At 35.9% G+C, this 17438-nt stretch overlaps 2 protein-coding genes across 4 annotated transcripts; one reads left to right on the forward strand and one right to left on the reverse strand.

Moving 5' to 3' along the window:
- Nucleotides 1–398: 398 nt before the first annotated feature.
- On the forward strand, nucleotides 399–776 carry LOC138902185 (uncharacterized). Its single transcript, XM_070190025.1, has one exon. It carries the CDS (start codon nucleotides 399–401, stop codon nucleotides 774–776), a length of 378 nt encoding a protein of 125 aa, XP_070046126.1.
- A 10613-nt stretch (nucleotides 777–11389) lies between these two features.
- LOC104117636 (bifunctional adenosine 5'-phosphosulfate phosphorylase/adenylylsulfatase HINT4) lies at nucleotides 11390–16079 on the reverse strand. Of its 3 annotated transcripts, none has more exons than XM_070191963.1 (7): nucleotides 15896–16079; nucleotides 15397–15443; nucleotides 13829–13905; nucleotides 13651–13717; nucleotides 13114–13191; nucleotides 12844–12994; nucleotides 11390–11656 (listed from the first exon to the last, which is right to left on the reverse strand). In XM_070191963.1, the coding sequence occupies exons 1-6, from the start codon at nucleotides 16004–16006 to the stop codon at nucleotides 12886–12888; spliced, it is 489 nt and encodes a 162-aa protein (XP_070048064.1). In that variant the 5' UTR covers nucleotides 16007–16079; the 3' UTR covers nucleotides 11390–11656; nucleotides 12844–12885. The 3 variants fall into 3 exon arrangements, with proteins under 3 accessions (XP_070048064.1, XP_070048065.1, XP_009627004.1); XM_070191964.1 differs by having other exon boundaries at nucleotides 11390–11661; XM_009628709.4 differs by lacking the exon at nucleotides 11390–11656 and having other exon boundaries at nucleotides 12721–12994.
- Nucleotides 16080–17438: the final 1359 nt, after the last annotated feature.

The following is a 17438-nucleotide window of genomic DNA, read 5'->3' on the forward strand; positions in this document are numbered from 1 at the left end:
GTAGAGCAGTGCAACGAGAGTTAGTCATATGGGTTGAGTTGAGTACATCATTCCACCCTCAGACGGACGGACAGTCCGAGGGAATTATTCATATATTGGAGGATATACTACGTGCTTCTGTCATGGATTTCGGGGGCTCTTGGGATCCTTTTTTGTTGCTTGCAGAGTTTTCCTACAATAGCTACCAATCGAGCATTCAGATGGCTCCATATGAGGCTTTGTATGGGATATGGTGTTGGTTTTTGGTGGGTTGGTTTGAGCCGGGTGAGGCTAGGCTATTGGGTACTGACTCGGTTCAGGATGCTTTGGACAAGGTTAAGTTGATTCAGGATCGGCTTTGCACGGCACAGTCTAGACAGAAGAGCTACGTCGATCGGAAGGTTCGTGATGTTGCTTACATGGTGGGAGAGAAGGTATTACTTAGAGTTTCACCCAGGAAGGATGTTATAAGGATCGTAAAGAAGGGCAAGTTGAGCCCTCGGTATATTGGGCCTTTTGAGATACTTGAGAAGATTGGAGAAGTGGCTTACAAGCTTGCATTTATGCCTAGTCTATCGAGTGTTCATCCAGTGTTTCATGTTTCCATGCTTCGGAAGTATGTCAGTGAACCGTCTCATGTTTTGGACTTCAGCACAGTTCAGTTGGATGGTGATTTGACTTATGATGTGGAGTCGATGGCCATTCTGGATCGGCAGGTTCGAAAATTGAGGTCGAAGAGCATAGCTTCAGAGAACGTGCAGTGGAGAGGTCAGCCAATTGAGGAAGATATTTGGTAGATCGAGCGGGAGATGCGGATCATATATCCACACCTATTTGAGACTCCAAGTATGATTCTAGACCCGTTCGAGGACGAACGTTTGTTTAAGAGGGGAGGATGTAATGACCCGGCTGGTCGTTTTTAGTATTATAGGCTCGTTCCCCCTATTTATTGCATATTCCATTCTCATTGTGTGTTATGTGATTTGTCGGGGTAGTTGGTTTGGTTCTGGAGATGTTTCAGAATAAATTGGGACACTTAGTCCCAAGGTTGGAAGCCTAAGTTGAAAGAGTTGATCGGATGTTGATTTATGTGTAAATGACTCTGGAATGGAGTTTTGAGGGTTATGATAGCTCCGTATGGTAATTTTGGACTTAGAAGGGTGTCCGGATATTGATTTCGAGGTGTGTAGAGTATTTTGGCTTGAATTGGCAAATATTGGGAAAATAGAAGTTTGGAGAGTTGAAAAATTTGACTGAGAGTTGACTTTATGGTTACTAGGCTTGGATTTTGGTTCCGAAAGTTGGAATAGGTCCTTTGTGTCATTTATGACTTGTGTGCAAAATTTGAGGTCAATCAAAGTTGATTTGATAGGTTTCGGCATCGATTGTAGAAATTGAAAATTCATTAGTTTCATTAGGCTTGAATTGAGGTGCGATTTGTATTTTTGATGTTGTTTGATGTGATATGAGGCCTCGACTAAGTTTGTATTATGTTTTAGGACTTGTTGGTATGTTTGGTTGAGGTTCTGGGGCCCTCGGGTGGATTTCGGATGGTTAACGTATTGAAATTTGACTTGAAGAGTTGCTGAAGTTTGTTGATGCTTGTGTTTCTGGTTTCCTCTTACGAGATCGCGAGGAGAGGTACGCGATCGCGGAGGGTAAGGTATGGCAGGTGGGATTATGTTCTATATGATTGTGTGGTTAATGTTGTGATCGTGAAGCCTTAAGGGAGTTGTATTACGCGATCGCGTGGTAGGGGGACGTATTCGCGAAGGAGGAAGAAGAAGCCTGGGTTCCCACGCGTTGTTCATCGCGATCACGTGAGGCTGTCTACGATCGAGTAGGTCAAGGAAATTTAGTCACTGCATTCGCGACCAGGTGTGTGCGTTCGCGTAGAAGGTTTTTAGGCTACTGAAGATTTTGTTCTTCGCGATCGCGATGTGTAATCTCTGGGCACACTGTTAAAATATCAAAATCGAGGGTTTTAACCCATTTTTCATATTTTGAGCTTAAGACCTTGGATTTGGGCGATTCTTGAAGGGATTTTCAATGAGTTGATTAGGGTAAGTGATTCTAACTCTGATTTGGTTATTATACATGAATCTATCATTGTTTTTACCATTTAATTAGTATTTTGGGTTGGAAAATTGGGGGAAATTATAGAAACTTCATAGGCTTAAAATTGAGGATTTGAAGGTCGAGTTGTGATCGGAATTGAGTAATTTTGGTATAGTTGGACTCGTGATTGAATGGGTATTTGAATTTTGTAATTTTTGTTGGATTCCGAGATGTGGGCCTGGGTTGATTTTTTTACTTTTGTTTAAGAACTTAGCTTTTATTATATAGAATTGATTCTTATAACTTGTGTTGATTGTATTGAGTTGTTTGTGGCTAGATTCGAGGCGTTCGGAGGGAGATTTGCGAGGCAGGGACTTATTGGAGTAGATATTTATATGGTTTGAGGTAAGTAACACTTTAAAACTTGGTTCTGAGGGTATAAATCCCTGAATTACGTGTTATGTGGTTGGTGTTAAGGTGACGCATATGCTAGGTGACAAGCGTGTGGGCGTTCACCGCAGGAATTGTGACTCGGTCGATTCCGTGGAACTATGTAGTCATATAATCTTGTTATTATCCACGTATTCTCCATGTGTTAGAGAAATTGAGCTGTGATTCATGTTAGAAATCATGCTTAGGCTATATGCTGGTACTATTGTGACCCACAAAGGTCGTGTTGATTTAAATTACTTGCTTAATTTGTAATTAAGTACTCAATCACATCTATCATTTCCATGTCATATCTCAGTCTCTGTTGCCATTTATTGATACATCATATTATCATTTTTTGGGTTGATTGTCATGATATTTGGGAGCCCGAGAGACTGGAGAGATTGATGACTGAGTGAGGCCGAGTGCCTGATTGTGAGTGATGTTTATGAGATCGGGTTGCACGTCGCAACATGCTTTATTGATTCATGCCATGATTAACTTATTTTAGCGCTTGGGTAGGATCCGCCCCTCGGGAGTCTGACTTACTAACAGTGAGTACATGTACCTACTGAGTGCGAGTGCGGGGCGATTGGAAGAACTGAGTGACTGTGAGGACTGAGTGATTGAGTGACTGGGAGGACTGAGTGAATTGATACTCCGAGAGTATGCATATGGTTGTATCACTGCGTTGCATTACAGTTGGCATGCATAATTGACATATAGATACAGTGATGTATCATTCCTCATTTCAGTCACACTTGGCATATTTCATCCGTATTGAGCTTAAACTATTGAACTTGAAAGCATGTCTATATTTATGTACTATTAAATTATGTATTTGGACTGTACCCGTTGATCTCGTCACTACTTTCAGCCCAAGGTTAGTCTTGTTACTTATTGAGTACATTGGGTTGGTTGTGCTCATACTACACTCTGCACTTCATGTGTAGATCCATGTATTTCCGGGTATGGCGGTTGCTAGCTTTTGGAGCTTTTATCTGTTGGAGACTATCGAGGTAGTTGTCTTGGCGTCCGCAGACCTTGACTCTATTCTTTTCATTTATTTGTATTATTTTATCTTTCTAGACAGTATTTTTAGCAGTCAGACTATGTTGTCATTTAGATGCTCATGTACTCAGTGACACCCAAATTTTGGGGGGATTTTATATTGAGTCGTGGTATTTTCTTATCAGTTATTTATGAGATTTTACTCTTAAGATGATTTTATTATGTTTTCAAATTTAGAGATGCGTGGTTTATTGTGATTGTCGGCTTGCCTAGTACTGCGATAGGTGCCATCATGACATGTGAGATTTGGGTCGTGACACCATGGGCCTATGAAGTTTCAGGCCAATCGCACACCGTTAATTTATTTTTTACAAAATTAGCATGTACTAATACACAAATTCGTGTTGCATGACCCCGAAATGCTATAAAACCCTTAAAAGTCATGACAAAGCAATGAGTATTAGTCACTAGGTCATTTCGTATGGACCTATAAAATTTCAGGTCAATCGGAGTCCGTCAATAGAGTTCTACAAAATTAGCATGTACTAATATATATGAAAAGTGGATATAATCACAAGTTCGTATTGCATGATCACGAAATACAAAAAACGAACCCAAAATCATGGCAAAACGATGAGTATAGGTCACTAGACCATTTTCAATGGACCTACGAAATTTTAGACCAATAGGAGTCGGTCAATTTTTTTAATAAAATCAGCATGTACTATACACATGAAGAAAGTATATATAATCATAAATTCGCGTGGCTTGATCTTAAAACATCAATCAATAAACCCAAACGCCAAAAAAGGATGCTTGTCATGGAGAAGCAATAAGTATTGGTCACTAGGTTGTTTCCTATGGACCTACGAAATTTTAAGAAAATCGTAGTCCATCAATTTTTTTTTACAATGAACCCAAAAGTTATAGCGAAGCAATGAGTATTAATGACGCTTCTTAGGGACCTACAAAATTGCAGGCCAATCGAAGACCATCAAAAAACTTCTCCAAAATCAACATGTATTAATACACACAAAAAGTGGATATAATCACAAATTTGTGTTGCTTGACAACGAAATGCCATAAAATGAACTCGAAAATTATGGTCGAAACAATGTGTTTCGATCACTAGGTCGTTTCCTATGGACCTACGGAATTTCAGGCCAATTGAAGTCCTTCAAAATAATTTTACAAAATAAATATGTACTACTACATACGAAAAAGAGGACATAATCACAAGTTCATGTTGCATGACCATGAGACGACATAAAATGAAACCGAAAGTATGGCAAAGCAAAGAGTATTGGTCATTAGACCGTTTCCTATGGATATATGAGTATTAGGCCAATTGCAGTCCAACAAAAGAGTTCTACAAAATCAGCATGTAATAATACATACGAAAAGTGGATATAATCACAAATTCGTGTTGCATGACCACAAAATGCAAAAAAATGAAACCGAATTTACGGCGAAGCAATGAGTATTGGTAACTAGGCCATTTTCTATGGATCTACGAGATTTCAATCTAATGGGAGACTGTCAATTTTTTTCCCCCAGAAATCAGCATTCACTAATACACACTTTATGTGAATATAATCATAAATTTGTGTTTTATGACCTGCAACGCCATAATATGAAACCAAAAGTCATGGCGAAGCGATGAGTATTGGTCACTAGGCCGTTTGATATGGACCTAAAATATTTTAAGCAAATCAGAGTTCGTAAAAAAAAATTCAACAAAATCAGCATGTATGAATACACACAAAAAAGTGGATATACTCATAAATTCGTGTTGCATGACCACGAAATGCTAATAAATCCAAAAGTCATGGCAAAGTAATGAGCACTAGTCAGTAGGCAGTTTCTTATATTTCAGGTCAATCAGAGTACGTCAATTATTTTTACAAAATTAGCATGTACAAATGCACATGAAAAAATAGGTATAATCACAAATTCATATTGCATGACTTCGAAACATCATAAAATTAACCCAAAAGTCATGGTGAAATAATGAGTAGTGGTCAATAGGTTTGTTTCCTATGGACCTAAAAACTTTCAAGCGAATTAGAGTCCATCAATTATTTTTTTTACAAAATCAACATGTACTAATACATACGAAAAAGTGAATATAATTATAAATTTGTATTGCATGATCATGAAACGCCATAAAATATACTCGAAAATTATGGCTAAGCAATGGGTATTGATCACTAGACCATTTTCTATTGACTTGTGAAATTTAAGGCCAATCAAAGTCCGTCAATTTTTTTTATTTATAAAATCAACATGTATATTGACACACGAAAAAGTGGATAAATCACAAATTCGTATTGCATGACCACAAAATGCCATAAAATTAACTCGAACGTCATGGAAAATAACGATTATTAGTCACTAGGTCGTTTCTATGAACCTACAAAATTACAAGCTAATCAGAGTCCATCAAAAATATTCTACAAAATCAACATGTACTAATACACACAAAAAAATGGATATAATCATAAATTCATGTTGTATGACCACGAAACACTATAAAATAAACCTGAATGTATGGCGAAGCAATGAGTATTGATCACTAGGCCATTTCTTATGGACCTAAAAATATTTAGGCCAATCAAAATTCGTAAAAAATATATATATAGAAAATCAGCATGTACTAATACACACGAAAAAATTGATATAATTATAAATTTGTACTTCGTGACCTCGAACTCCATAAAAATAAACCCGAACATTATATCAAAGCAATGAGCATTGGTATTAGGCCATTTTTTATGGACCTGTGAAATTTCAGGTCAATCGGAGTTCGTCAAATTTTTTTACAAAATCAGCAAATACTAATACACACAAAAAAGTAGATATAATCATAAATTCGTGTTACATAACCACGAAACGCTATAAAATAAACCCGAAAGTCATGGCTAAGAAATGAGTGTTGGCTACTAGGCCATTTCCTATGGACCTACCAAATATTAGACAAATAGGAGTCCGTCAAATATTTTTTACAAAATCAGCATATACTAATAAACATGAAAAGTGAAATAATCACAAATTCATGTTGCCTGACAACAAAATGCCATGAAATGAACTCGAAAAATATGGAAAAGCAATGAGTATTGGTCAAAATTTTCTATGGACCGACGAAAATTCAGGTTAATTGGAGTCTGTCAAAATAATTGTACAACATTAGCATGTACTAACACACATGAAACGTAGATATAATCACAAATTTGTGTTGCAAGACCACGAAACGCTAAAAAATAAATCGAAAATCATGGCGAAGCAATAAGTATTGGTCACTAAGCCGTTTACGATCAACTTACGAAATTTTAGACAAATCAAAATCCGTCAAATTTTTTTTTACAAAATTAGCATGTAGTAATACACACGAAAAAATAGATATAATCACTAATTCGTATTGCATAACCACGAAAAATCATAAAATGAACCCGAAGATCACGACGAAGCAATAAGTATTGTTCACTGGACCATTTTTTATGGACCTACAAAATTTCAGGCTAATCGGAGTCCGTCAAAAAATTCTACAAAATCAGCATATGCTAATACATACAAAAAGTGGATATAATCACAATTTCGTATTGGATAACCACGAAAAGCTATAAAATGAACACCAAGGAGAATCAATGAAATGGCCACAAGGTCATTTTCTATGGACCTACGAAATTTCAGATTAATCATAATGCGTCAAAAATAATTTACAAAATCAGCATGTGCTAATACACACGAAAAAGTGGATATAATCATAAATTTGTATTGGATGATCACGAAATGTTATAAAATGAACTCCAAAGTATGGCAAAGTAATGAATGTTGGCCGCACGTCATTTCAATGGACCTACAAAAGTTTAGGCTAACAGGAGTCGGTCAATTTTTTTTACAAAATTAGTATGTACTAGTACACTAGAAAAAATAAATATAATCATTAATTTGTATTGTATGACCACGAAAGGCCATAAAATGAACCCGAAGGCCATGGCGAAACAATGAGTATTGGTCACTAGGATGTTTCCTAAGGACCTACGAAGTTTTAGGCTAATCGGAGTACGTCAAAAAAATTCTAAACAACTTGTACTAATACACATGAAAAGTGGATATAATCACAAATTCGTACTACATAATCATGAAACGCCATAAAATGAACCCCAAAATATGGAAAAACAATGAATATTGGTCACTAAGTCATTTCCTTAGGACCTACGAAATTTCAGGCTAATCGAAATATCTGTAAAAGAAATTCTGCAAAATTAGCATATACTAGTACACATGAAAAGGTTGATAAAATCATAAAATTGTATTGCATGACCACGAAATGCCATAAAATGAACCTGAAAGTTATGGCAAAGCAATAAGTATTGGTCACTAGACCGTTTGCTATGGACCTATAAAATTTCAGACCAATCATAGTGTGTCAAGTTCTTTTTATTACAAAATTAACATTTACTAATACACACGAAAAAGTACATATAATCCCAAATTCATGTTGCATGACCACAAAATGCAATAAATAAGCCCAAAAGTCATGATGAAACAATGAGTATTAGTCACTAGGTCGTTTCCTATGGACCTAAGAAATTTCAGGATAATCGGCATTCATAAAATATTTCACAAAAACCATCATGTACTAACACACATGAAAAAGTAAATATAATCATAAATCCGTGTTGTATGACCCGAAAAAACATAAAATGAACCCAAAAGTCACGGTAAAGCAATGAGTATTGTTCACTAGGTCATTTCCAATGGACCTACAAAATTTCAGGCCAATCAGAGTCCGTGAATTTTTTTATACAAAATCAGCATGTACTAATACATACAAAAAAAGTAGATATAATCACAAATTCGTATTAAATGACCACACAACACCATAAAATGAACCCCGAACATCATGGCAAAGCAATGTGTATTGGTTACTAGACCGTTTTCTATGGACATACAAAATTACAGGCCAATTGAAGTACGTCAAAAAGATTCTACAATATCAGAAAATACCAATACATACGAAAAGAAGATATTATCATAAACTCATGTTGCATGACCACGAAATGCTATAAATGAACCAGAAAGTCCCGTCGAAGCAATGAGTACTGGTCACTAGGCAGTTTCCTATGGACCTAAGAAATTTCAGACCAGTCGGAGTCTGTATAAAAAATTTTACAAAATCAACATGTAGAAATACATACAAAAAAGTGGATGTAATCACAATTTTTTGTTGCATGACCACGAAATGCTATAAAATAAGATCGAAAGTCATGACAAAGGAATGAGGATTCGTCAGTAGGTTGTTTCCTAATACACATGAAAAAGCAGATATAATCACAAATCCGTATTGTATAACTACAAAACGCCATTAAATAAACCTGAAAGTCATGGCGAAGTAATGCGTTTATCACTAGATTGTTTCTTATGGACCTACGAAATTTCAAGTCAGTCGGAGTCCGTCAAAAAAATTCTACAAACTCATCATGTACTAATACACACGAAAAAGTAGATACAATCACAAATTTATATTGCATGACTACGAAACGCCATTAAATAAATACGAGGAACGGTCATCGCAAAGCAATAATTATTATCCATTAGGTCATTTCGGATAGACCCATAAAATTTTAAGGAATTCGGAGCTCGTCGAACGAATTCATGAAAATGGTGTGCACATCAACACACACAAAATTTGAAATCATCCCGAATTACTGTTTATGCCTTAAAAACACCAAAAAACGAGGAACAGTCATAGCGAAGTAATGACTATTGTCCATTAGGTCGTTTCTGATAGGCCCACAAAAGTTTTTAGGAGATTCAGAGCATGTCACCCCAATTCACGAAGATGGCGTGGATATTAGCATACGAATAATTGAAAATCATCCTGAATTCCTGTTTAATGGCCTTAAAATGCCAAAATCGAGGAACGGTCATGGCAAAGCCATAATTGCTGTTCACTAGGTAGTTTCTGACTGGCCCACAAAATTATAGGAGAATCAGAGCATGTCACCCGAATTTATAAAGATGGGTTTAATAGCCCTAAAATGCCAAAAGATGAGGAACGATCATGGCGAAGCAATGATTACTGTTAATTAGGTGGTTTCTGCCGAGCCCAAAAAATTGTAGGAAAATTGGAGCCCATCACCTGAATTCATGAAAATAGAGTGGATATTAGTACACGAAAAACTGGAAATTGTCTTGAATTCCTATATTATAACTCTAAAACACCCAAAAATGAGGAATAACCATGGCAAAGCGATGAATATTGTTCATTAGGTCGTTTCTGATGGGCCCACAAAATTTTAGGCGAATCGAAATTCGTCGCCCGAATTCATGAAGATGGCGTGGACATTAACACACGAAAAATTAAAAACCGTCGTGAATTCCTGTTTTATGGCATTAAAACCCCAAAAATGAGGAACAGTCAGGGCGAATCAATGACAATTTTTCATAAGGTGATTTTTCATGAGTCCAAAAAATCTTAGGCGATTCAGGCCCGCCATCCGAATTCATGAAGATGACATGTACAATAGCATACAAAAAATTAAAATTGTCTTGAATTCCGGTTTTATGACCCTAAAACTCCAAAATTGAGGAACAGTCAAAGCGAAGCAATGACTATTATTCATTAGGTCATTTCTGATGGGTTATAAAATTTTAGGCAATTTAAAGCCCATCGACCGAATTCATGAACATGACGTGGATATTAGCACACGAAAAATTGGAATTCATCATAAATTCTTGTTTTATGGCCCTAAGAGACTAAAAAATGAGGAACAGTCATGGCGAAACCATGACTAAGTTCATTTGGTTGTTTCTGATGGGCATACAAAATGTTAGACGATTCGGAGTCCGTCGTCGAAATACATGAAGGTGACGTGGGCATTAGCACACAAAAAATTAGAAATCATCTTGAATTCATGTTTTATGGCCCAAAACGCCAAAAAACGAGAAACGGTCATGGCAAAGCAATGACTATTGTTCATTAGATCATTCTGATGGACCCACAAATTGTAGGCGATTCGGAGTCGGTCGCCTGAATTCATGAAGATGGTGTGGACATTATTAACACGTGAAAAATTAAAAATCATCCTCAATTCCTGTTTTATGGTCCTATGCCAAAAAACGAGGAACAATCATGGCTAAGCGAAGACTATTATTCATTAGGTCGTTTCTAATAAGCCCACAAAATTTTTGACAATTTGAAGCCTATCGCTCGAATTAATAGCATGGACATTAGCACATGAAAATTTTGAAATCTCCCCGAATTTCTATTTTATGCCCCTAAAATGCCAAAAAATGATGAACACTCATAACAAAACAATGACTATTATTCATTACATTGTTTCTGATGGGCCCAAAAAAATTTAGACGATTTGGAGCCCATTGCCCGAATTCATGAAGATGGCGGGACATTAACACTCGAAAAATTAAAAATCGTCCTGAATTTCTTTTTTATGCTCCTAAAATGCCAAAAAACGAAGAACATTCATAGTGATTTAGGCTATTTCGAAGCCTGTCGCCCGAATTCACGAAGATGGTATGGACATTAGCACACGAAAAATTGAAATTGTCCCGAATTCATATTTTATGGCCCTAAAATACTAAAAACGAGGAACTCATGTCGAAGTCGGTGGGGCCCACAAAATTTTAGGCAAGTCGGAGCCCGTTGCCCAAATTTATGAAGATAGTGTGAGCATTATCATACGAAAAAATAAAAGTCGTGATGAATTCCTATTTTACGACCCTAAAACACCAAAAACGAGAAACAACCTTGGCAAAGCAATGACTATTGTTAATTAGGCCGTTTCTAATGGATTAGCAAAACTTTAGGCGATTCGGACCCCGCCACCCGAATTCATGAAGATGGCGTGGACATTATTAACACATGAAAATTTACGACCCATAGCAATGGTCCATCACGTTCATAAAAATTTGCATGTTGGACGGATAACATAGGACAATAATTTGGGGAGAATTGTATTGGACTGCACATAAAAAGGAGATGCAAAATCTGCAATAAATGCCCATGAGTAATCCTGATATGTACTGCTTTTGGGTAAGTTAAAAGAGGATCTCTGAAGCTGACTCGGAAAATCATGTTTCAAAATCTGAAAAATCACTAAAGCACTACTTCTATCAATGAGACTTCCCCTGATACACACAGACCGAGCTGAACCTGCTCTTACTAAAGTAACAACTTACAAAAATTTAGGTTATAATAGATCTACACTTGCTCTCAGGAAGACACATTTACCATCCTAGAGTACAAAGCAAAACACAAATAAAAATAGATAAAGCTAGGATGTGAACAAGATTTTCCAGTTTTTTGGTTTCTCTGGCATTAAAGGGCAAGCAGCATAGGTTTGACGTGACACAGTATTTGCAATTTATTTTGACCAACGCTAATGAACCCAAATCCATATACACATCTCATCGTTTACTTGTGAAATGTAAGAGATTCTGACTAATTGCAAGCAGGGTTTTCTCGCAAAAAGAAGAAAAAACAGTAGTTAATATCTAAGTTGCTCGAACTCTTCACTTTCAATGCCGCACCCGTGTCGACGCGACGTGGGTGTGGGTATGAATATGGGATCCGTGTCGGATCTGGTCAACCGATTTTGGGTACTTTGACCAAAATCAACGGAGAAATTTGGGACAGATACAATGATTTTTGAAAACAAATCAAAAGTTTGGGTGATATGGAAGAAAATGGAATACTATGTATATATAAATTTCTATGTCAGGCATTTTCCTTTTATCTCCTAAAATTCTACTCTTGTTCAATATTTTCTCCTTCTCGGAATACCTTGTAAGTTTTCCACATAATGTCTCATAATTTAGACATATTTTTATAACTCTATTTTTAAATAATTGAATTATTTTTAGCCGAATCCCCGCACCCGTACCTGGATCCGTACCCCCGAATCTTTAAATTTAGATCATGAAGGATCTGACCTCTAGATTGGCACCCGTATCGGACACTCGCACCCGAGTCCGAGCAACTTAGGTTAATATTATAAAAAGGTCAAGGACTGACCTGCTACCAAAAGCAAGTAAGCAACAAACACGGAAACAGAAATCCCTTTAGTATACTCATTTAAAAGACAGAATTAACTATGCAGACAAGCCATTTTCAATTCCACAGGAGATTATTATTCTTATAGCGATTATGGTATGAAGCATGAAATACCCGAGGCATGAAAGGAAAGTGTGGAACTTAAAGAAGTTCTTGCATCCAACTTTGATTTTTCAATCAAAAGATATAATTGAATAATTAGGTTCTGTAACAAGATCATTCTCAAGGTTAATGACTGAATTTTACACATGTATATATTGATGAAGAATAGTTAGCAGATTACTAACACATTTGCCAATTTTAATTAGAAACCACAAATTTACAGACAGTTACATAGATGAGTGATGAGGAATTTGTGGCTTTATTCTCTCCAAAAGCTTTTCAGCTTCAATAAATCCACCGAGTGGCCCCAATGACAAGTATTTTATACACCTCCAGCTGTTCAGTGTTTTAAAATCAGAAAAAGGAATATACAATACTTCCAAGAAATTCAAAATTTTGTTTAGGGTAATATCTTGAATATCCAAGGCAGTTTAAGCATGTAGAGAAAAGGGTACCTTGGAGTATAAGGAAGTGCAAAGCAGTGGAGGTGGAGGTGATCAACACTGTTGAATGGGGGCTGATGAAAACCAAATCTGAGAAAATGGAAAAATATGAGTGAAAAAGATTCCTCTCCAGGTACAAGCCTTTTTTATGTTAAGCATGCCAAAATATAAAGTAACAGTAAGATTCTTAAAATATCAAAAACATGCGAGGATACTTAGAAATATATATTGGTTATGACTTGTATGTTAGAGAGAATCAACTAGATTGTTGCGGCTGTCTTCTCTATTTGTAGTCACAAGTCAGTACTTACAACTAGCAGCTTAAGATTGTAAAATGTATTTCTTCATCCACAGAAGGTTGTGTTGATTGGCCCCAAAAGTTCAATACAAGTGTCATACAATAAGGAACAAGAAATAAAGAAAAAAGCTAGAATCACAAACAAAGTCCTTAAACCATTGGATTAAGCACTGTTTTAGATCCCAGCATTTATTCTGCAAAGTCATTGAAGAAAGTTTTCAGTAGAGCAACTGAAGATGTAAGTCCTTTACCTGTAATGCTTGGACTGAGGTGCATCCCTATGTAACAGACTCTTCCCGACATCTAACATGTGACTCACTGTAAGAAATAGAAGCTGCAAGTTAGAAGTGTGAATACAAAGAAATAAAGTAGCTTAAGGATTTAAAAAGAAAATGAAGTGGTAAGTATGCTTCCGAAAGTTTAATTTACCCAAGGAGAAATCTTCTGGGCTTCTCTCAAGGTTTTTGACAGTTGGAATGTGCTGTTTTGGAATTACCAAGTAATGCCTATCAAGATTTTGCGTTCAAACAACTTATTAACAGGAGATAACTGCAAAGGGTTTTGCAAGTTTACATTCTATGCTAATGAAAGGAGTGCATATAGATGCCTGACATCACATATCAATGTAATATGTTAGCTAAGACATATTCCAACATTGCACTGACTATACCGATTGAAAGTTTTCAAAACTTATGGAGAACGAATACAACTGTACAAAAGTATCCCTAAATTTGGTTTAACCTCATGGTAAATATATTTGATAGACCAAAATAATATGCCAAACAAAAGGCAAGCAGTACTAGCATTGAAAAATAAGTATGAGATTCATAGCCCTCATCCACTTCTAATGACTATGCTTGACATTCAAGATTATAAGTATGAGATTCATAGCCCTCCTCCACTTCTAATGACCATGCTTGACATTCAAGATTCATAGTCCTCCCTCCCATTTTAATGACTTAGTTTGATTTCATAGGAGTCTCAAGAAAAGAATAAATCTTTTACTCCACAAAAATTGTCATACGAACTTGAGAATCGGAAGTTGAATCTGCTAAATTGTACTCTAGTATAGCTAAATGATGTGTCTAAATGTCACACACTGCCCTAGCTAACATTTATATATCCCATGTTTGACATAAAGAAAAAAAAGGGAATCCATTAACATGGGCATCTACGCACAACACACAACTACTACAAAATTATCTGGTAGAGTACTAATTAACTACAAACCCAGGAAATAAGTATTCCTCTGTCCCTCAGCCAATATCATTCAGTATGATGGAATTGGATAAGTATTGGTAAAAATGCAATTAAAAAAAGGAACTCAGCAAACAGGATTCACAGCATCTATGAACACCCATCGTTTTTCATTGCATGGGTGACGCCATGCGATTCAAAGAAATGTGTGCTTCAAACAATGACGTGTACAGTGATCCAAATGAGAAGTGGTCAGTTCTTAGAATCTCAATGTTCAGGAGATTGGATAAATGTCGGCATCATTATACCTTGGATGCTGAAATTAATTCTTCTAATCGCAATTTAATTAATATAGTACTAAATTCATGTATGTTTGATATTTCTTAATTTTTCGTACATTGTCCACTTCACCTCTTGCTTTACTTCTGTTTTTTGCTTCAAGCCTCATGGACCTTGTGCTTTTTTGGCTTTGCGCTTTCAAAAACACTGTGAACAACTAAACCTGAACGTACAAAAAATTATTCACAAGAAAGGTTTATTCTAATCAATTAACTAAGAAGCATCAGAAAATGATCATAATTTTCTCCAATAAATTAAATACTGAATTCAAAACTCCTATTTGTGAGCTTCACACAGAGCATACTCTGGCCCAAACCGGTATAAAGGAGAGAAGTGCTCAAATTATGATAAAGATTCAGAAGATTTTTAAAGCCGAGTTCAACTAGTTCGTGTTAGTAATTGATTGAAATAAAAATTCAGGTGAAAGACAAAGGAAAAAGAATTAATGAAATTTGAAGAACCTGAAGGCAGAGGGATTAATATCTCGAAATGCAACAACTTTATCATCCTGCAAAATCAAATTAAAACTACAAAAAGTTAAATTACTGTGTGTGTGTGTGTGTGTGTGTGTGTGTGCGTGTGTGTGTGTGTGTGTGTGTGTGTGTGTGAGAGAGAGAGAGAGAGAGAGAGAAATGCAACGACTTTATCATCCCTAAAAATCAAATAAAAGCTACAAAATCTCAAATTAGTCTGTGTGTGCGCGCGTGCGCGTGCGAAATTCAACAACTTAATCATCCTGCAAAAATCAATTAATGCTACAAAAGAATTAAATTACTCTGTGTGAGTGAAATGCAACGACTTTATCATCCCTAAAAATCAAATTAAAGCTACAAAATCTCTAATTACTGTGTATGTGTGTGCGCGCGCGTGAAATTCAACAACTTTATCATCCTGAAAAAATCAATTAAAGCTAAAAAAAATTAAATTACAGCGACTGTGTGTGTGAAATTGTGATCTTACGGAGTGAAGGAGAGTGGTGGAAGTGGAAGAGGTAGCAATTTGGCAAAATATACATTCCGATAAAGCTGTTCCCCTTGTCATTCTTCCGCCCTCTGTCAATTTACGGATCATATCACCATTGTTGAATTGTTCTTTACTTCTTGAGGAGGAGGAGGAGCAGCCATTAGCGTGCGAAGCACTAAACTTTGGTAATTGGGCTGAATTCGTCCACCAACCTGACGAAGAGTAGATCAGCCCATCTCTATAAACTGGGCCTGACCCATATTTCGGGGTGAATTCAAAAATAGCCAGAATTACAAGTGGTAATTGAAAAATAGTCACGGTTTCAAAAGTAATCGAAATTTAGTCAATTTTCATGTAAAGGTATCTGAACTAAAACACTGTTCAAAATCCGAGAAATATTCCAACATAATATACTGGAGTTCGAATTTTTTACATGTGAACTTCCAGCATATTATACTGGAGTTCCAGTATATTATGCTGGAACTCCAGTATATTATGCTGGAACTCCAGCATATTATGATGAAATTCCAGTATATTATGATGGAGTTCCAGCATAATATATTGGTCCATCATAATATGCTGGAAGTTCATACACAAGTGCTCCAATCTCCAGTATTATGCTGGAACTTTCCGTGTGTTGGAGTTCCAGCATAATATGCTGAAAACTCATACACAGGTGCACCAATCTCCAGTATATTATGCTGAAACTTTTCGTGTTGCAGTAAAATAGTGGCTATTTTTCAATGACTTTGCAAACGCTGGCTATTTTTCAATTATCAGTCTGAAAACCGACTTGCCTGTGCTATTTTTACCGTATTTCGGGATAGGGTCGGCCCAACTATATCGGCTCATATATCGATACAATAACTCATAGATATAAGAAAAATGTATATTTTTAGCCGCTCTCAGAAATAATAGTGGACAATATATATATATATATATATGTATGTATTTTATATTAAAAAAATATACTTATTTTATATACTTTTTGGCTAGCAAATGCAATTGGTATCGACCGGTTGACCAATGCCAAAAAAAATAGCCCACTAACCACTTCTCCGTCTTATAATTATTTAAAAAATAGCCATTATCATGTAGTCCATTTAAATATGATGAAGTGGCGCCTATGAAATTTGAATCCTCGTGGAACTAAAAAGTGACTATTTGTGAATTTTACCCCAATAACTCTTGGTCAATAATATGTTCTTTAGGTAAAGAATTCTTTTTTTTGTTTTTTGAAGAATTAACCCAACTTGTCGCTAATCCAATCGCTTAAATTAAAAATAATCAGTAGAGATATAATATATGCATAATTTATGTATTATATGTGTATAATTATGTATTATCTATGTATATGACTAAAAAATATAAACAATAAATATGGTATAATTATGTATAATCTATGTATATAGCTAAAAAATATAAACAATAAATATGGTCAACTATTTGTGTAAAGATCCTTTTTTTTTTCATTTGTTACATAAAACAAGATAGTTGATCTGCTGCATATTGTCCTCCTGGTATTGGGGTTGATTAGTTT

Source organism: Nicotiana tomentosiformis, chromosome 12 (genome assembly GCF_000390325.3).
Source record: "Nicotiana tomentosiformis chromosome 12, ASM39032v3, whole genome shotgun sequence".
Classification (NCBI taxonomy): Eukaryota; Viridiplantae; Streptophyta; class Magnoliopsida; order Solanales; family Solanaceae; genus Nicotiana; species Nicotiana tomentosiformis.

What these genes read in the sequence shown, in the direction of transcription:
- LOC138902185 (XM_070190025.1), top strand. Translation starts at nt 399, where the DNA reads ATGGTGGGAGAGAAGGTATTACTTAGAGTTTCACCCAGGAAGGATGTT.
- LOC104117636 (XM_070191963.1), bottom strand. Translation starts at nt 16,006, where the DNA reads ATGATCCGTAAATTGACAGAGGGCGGAAGAATGACAAGGGGAACAGCT. An exon ending in CCACCACTCTCCTTCACTCC is followed by an intron (nt 15,444 to 15,895) that starts GTAAGATCACAA and finishes TTGATTTTGCAG; the next exon opens with GATGATAAAGTTGTTGCATT. An exon ending in GCACTTCCTTATACTCCAAG is followed by an intron (nt 12,995 to 13,113) that starts GTACCCTTTTCT and finishes AACACTGAACAG; the next exon opens with CTGGAGGTGTATAAAATACT.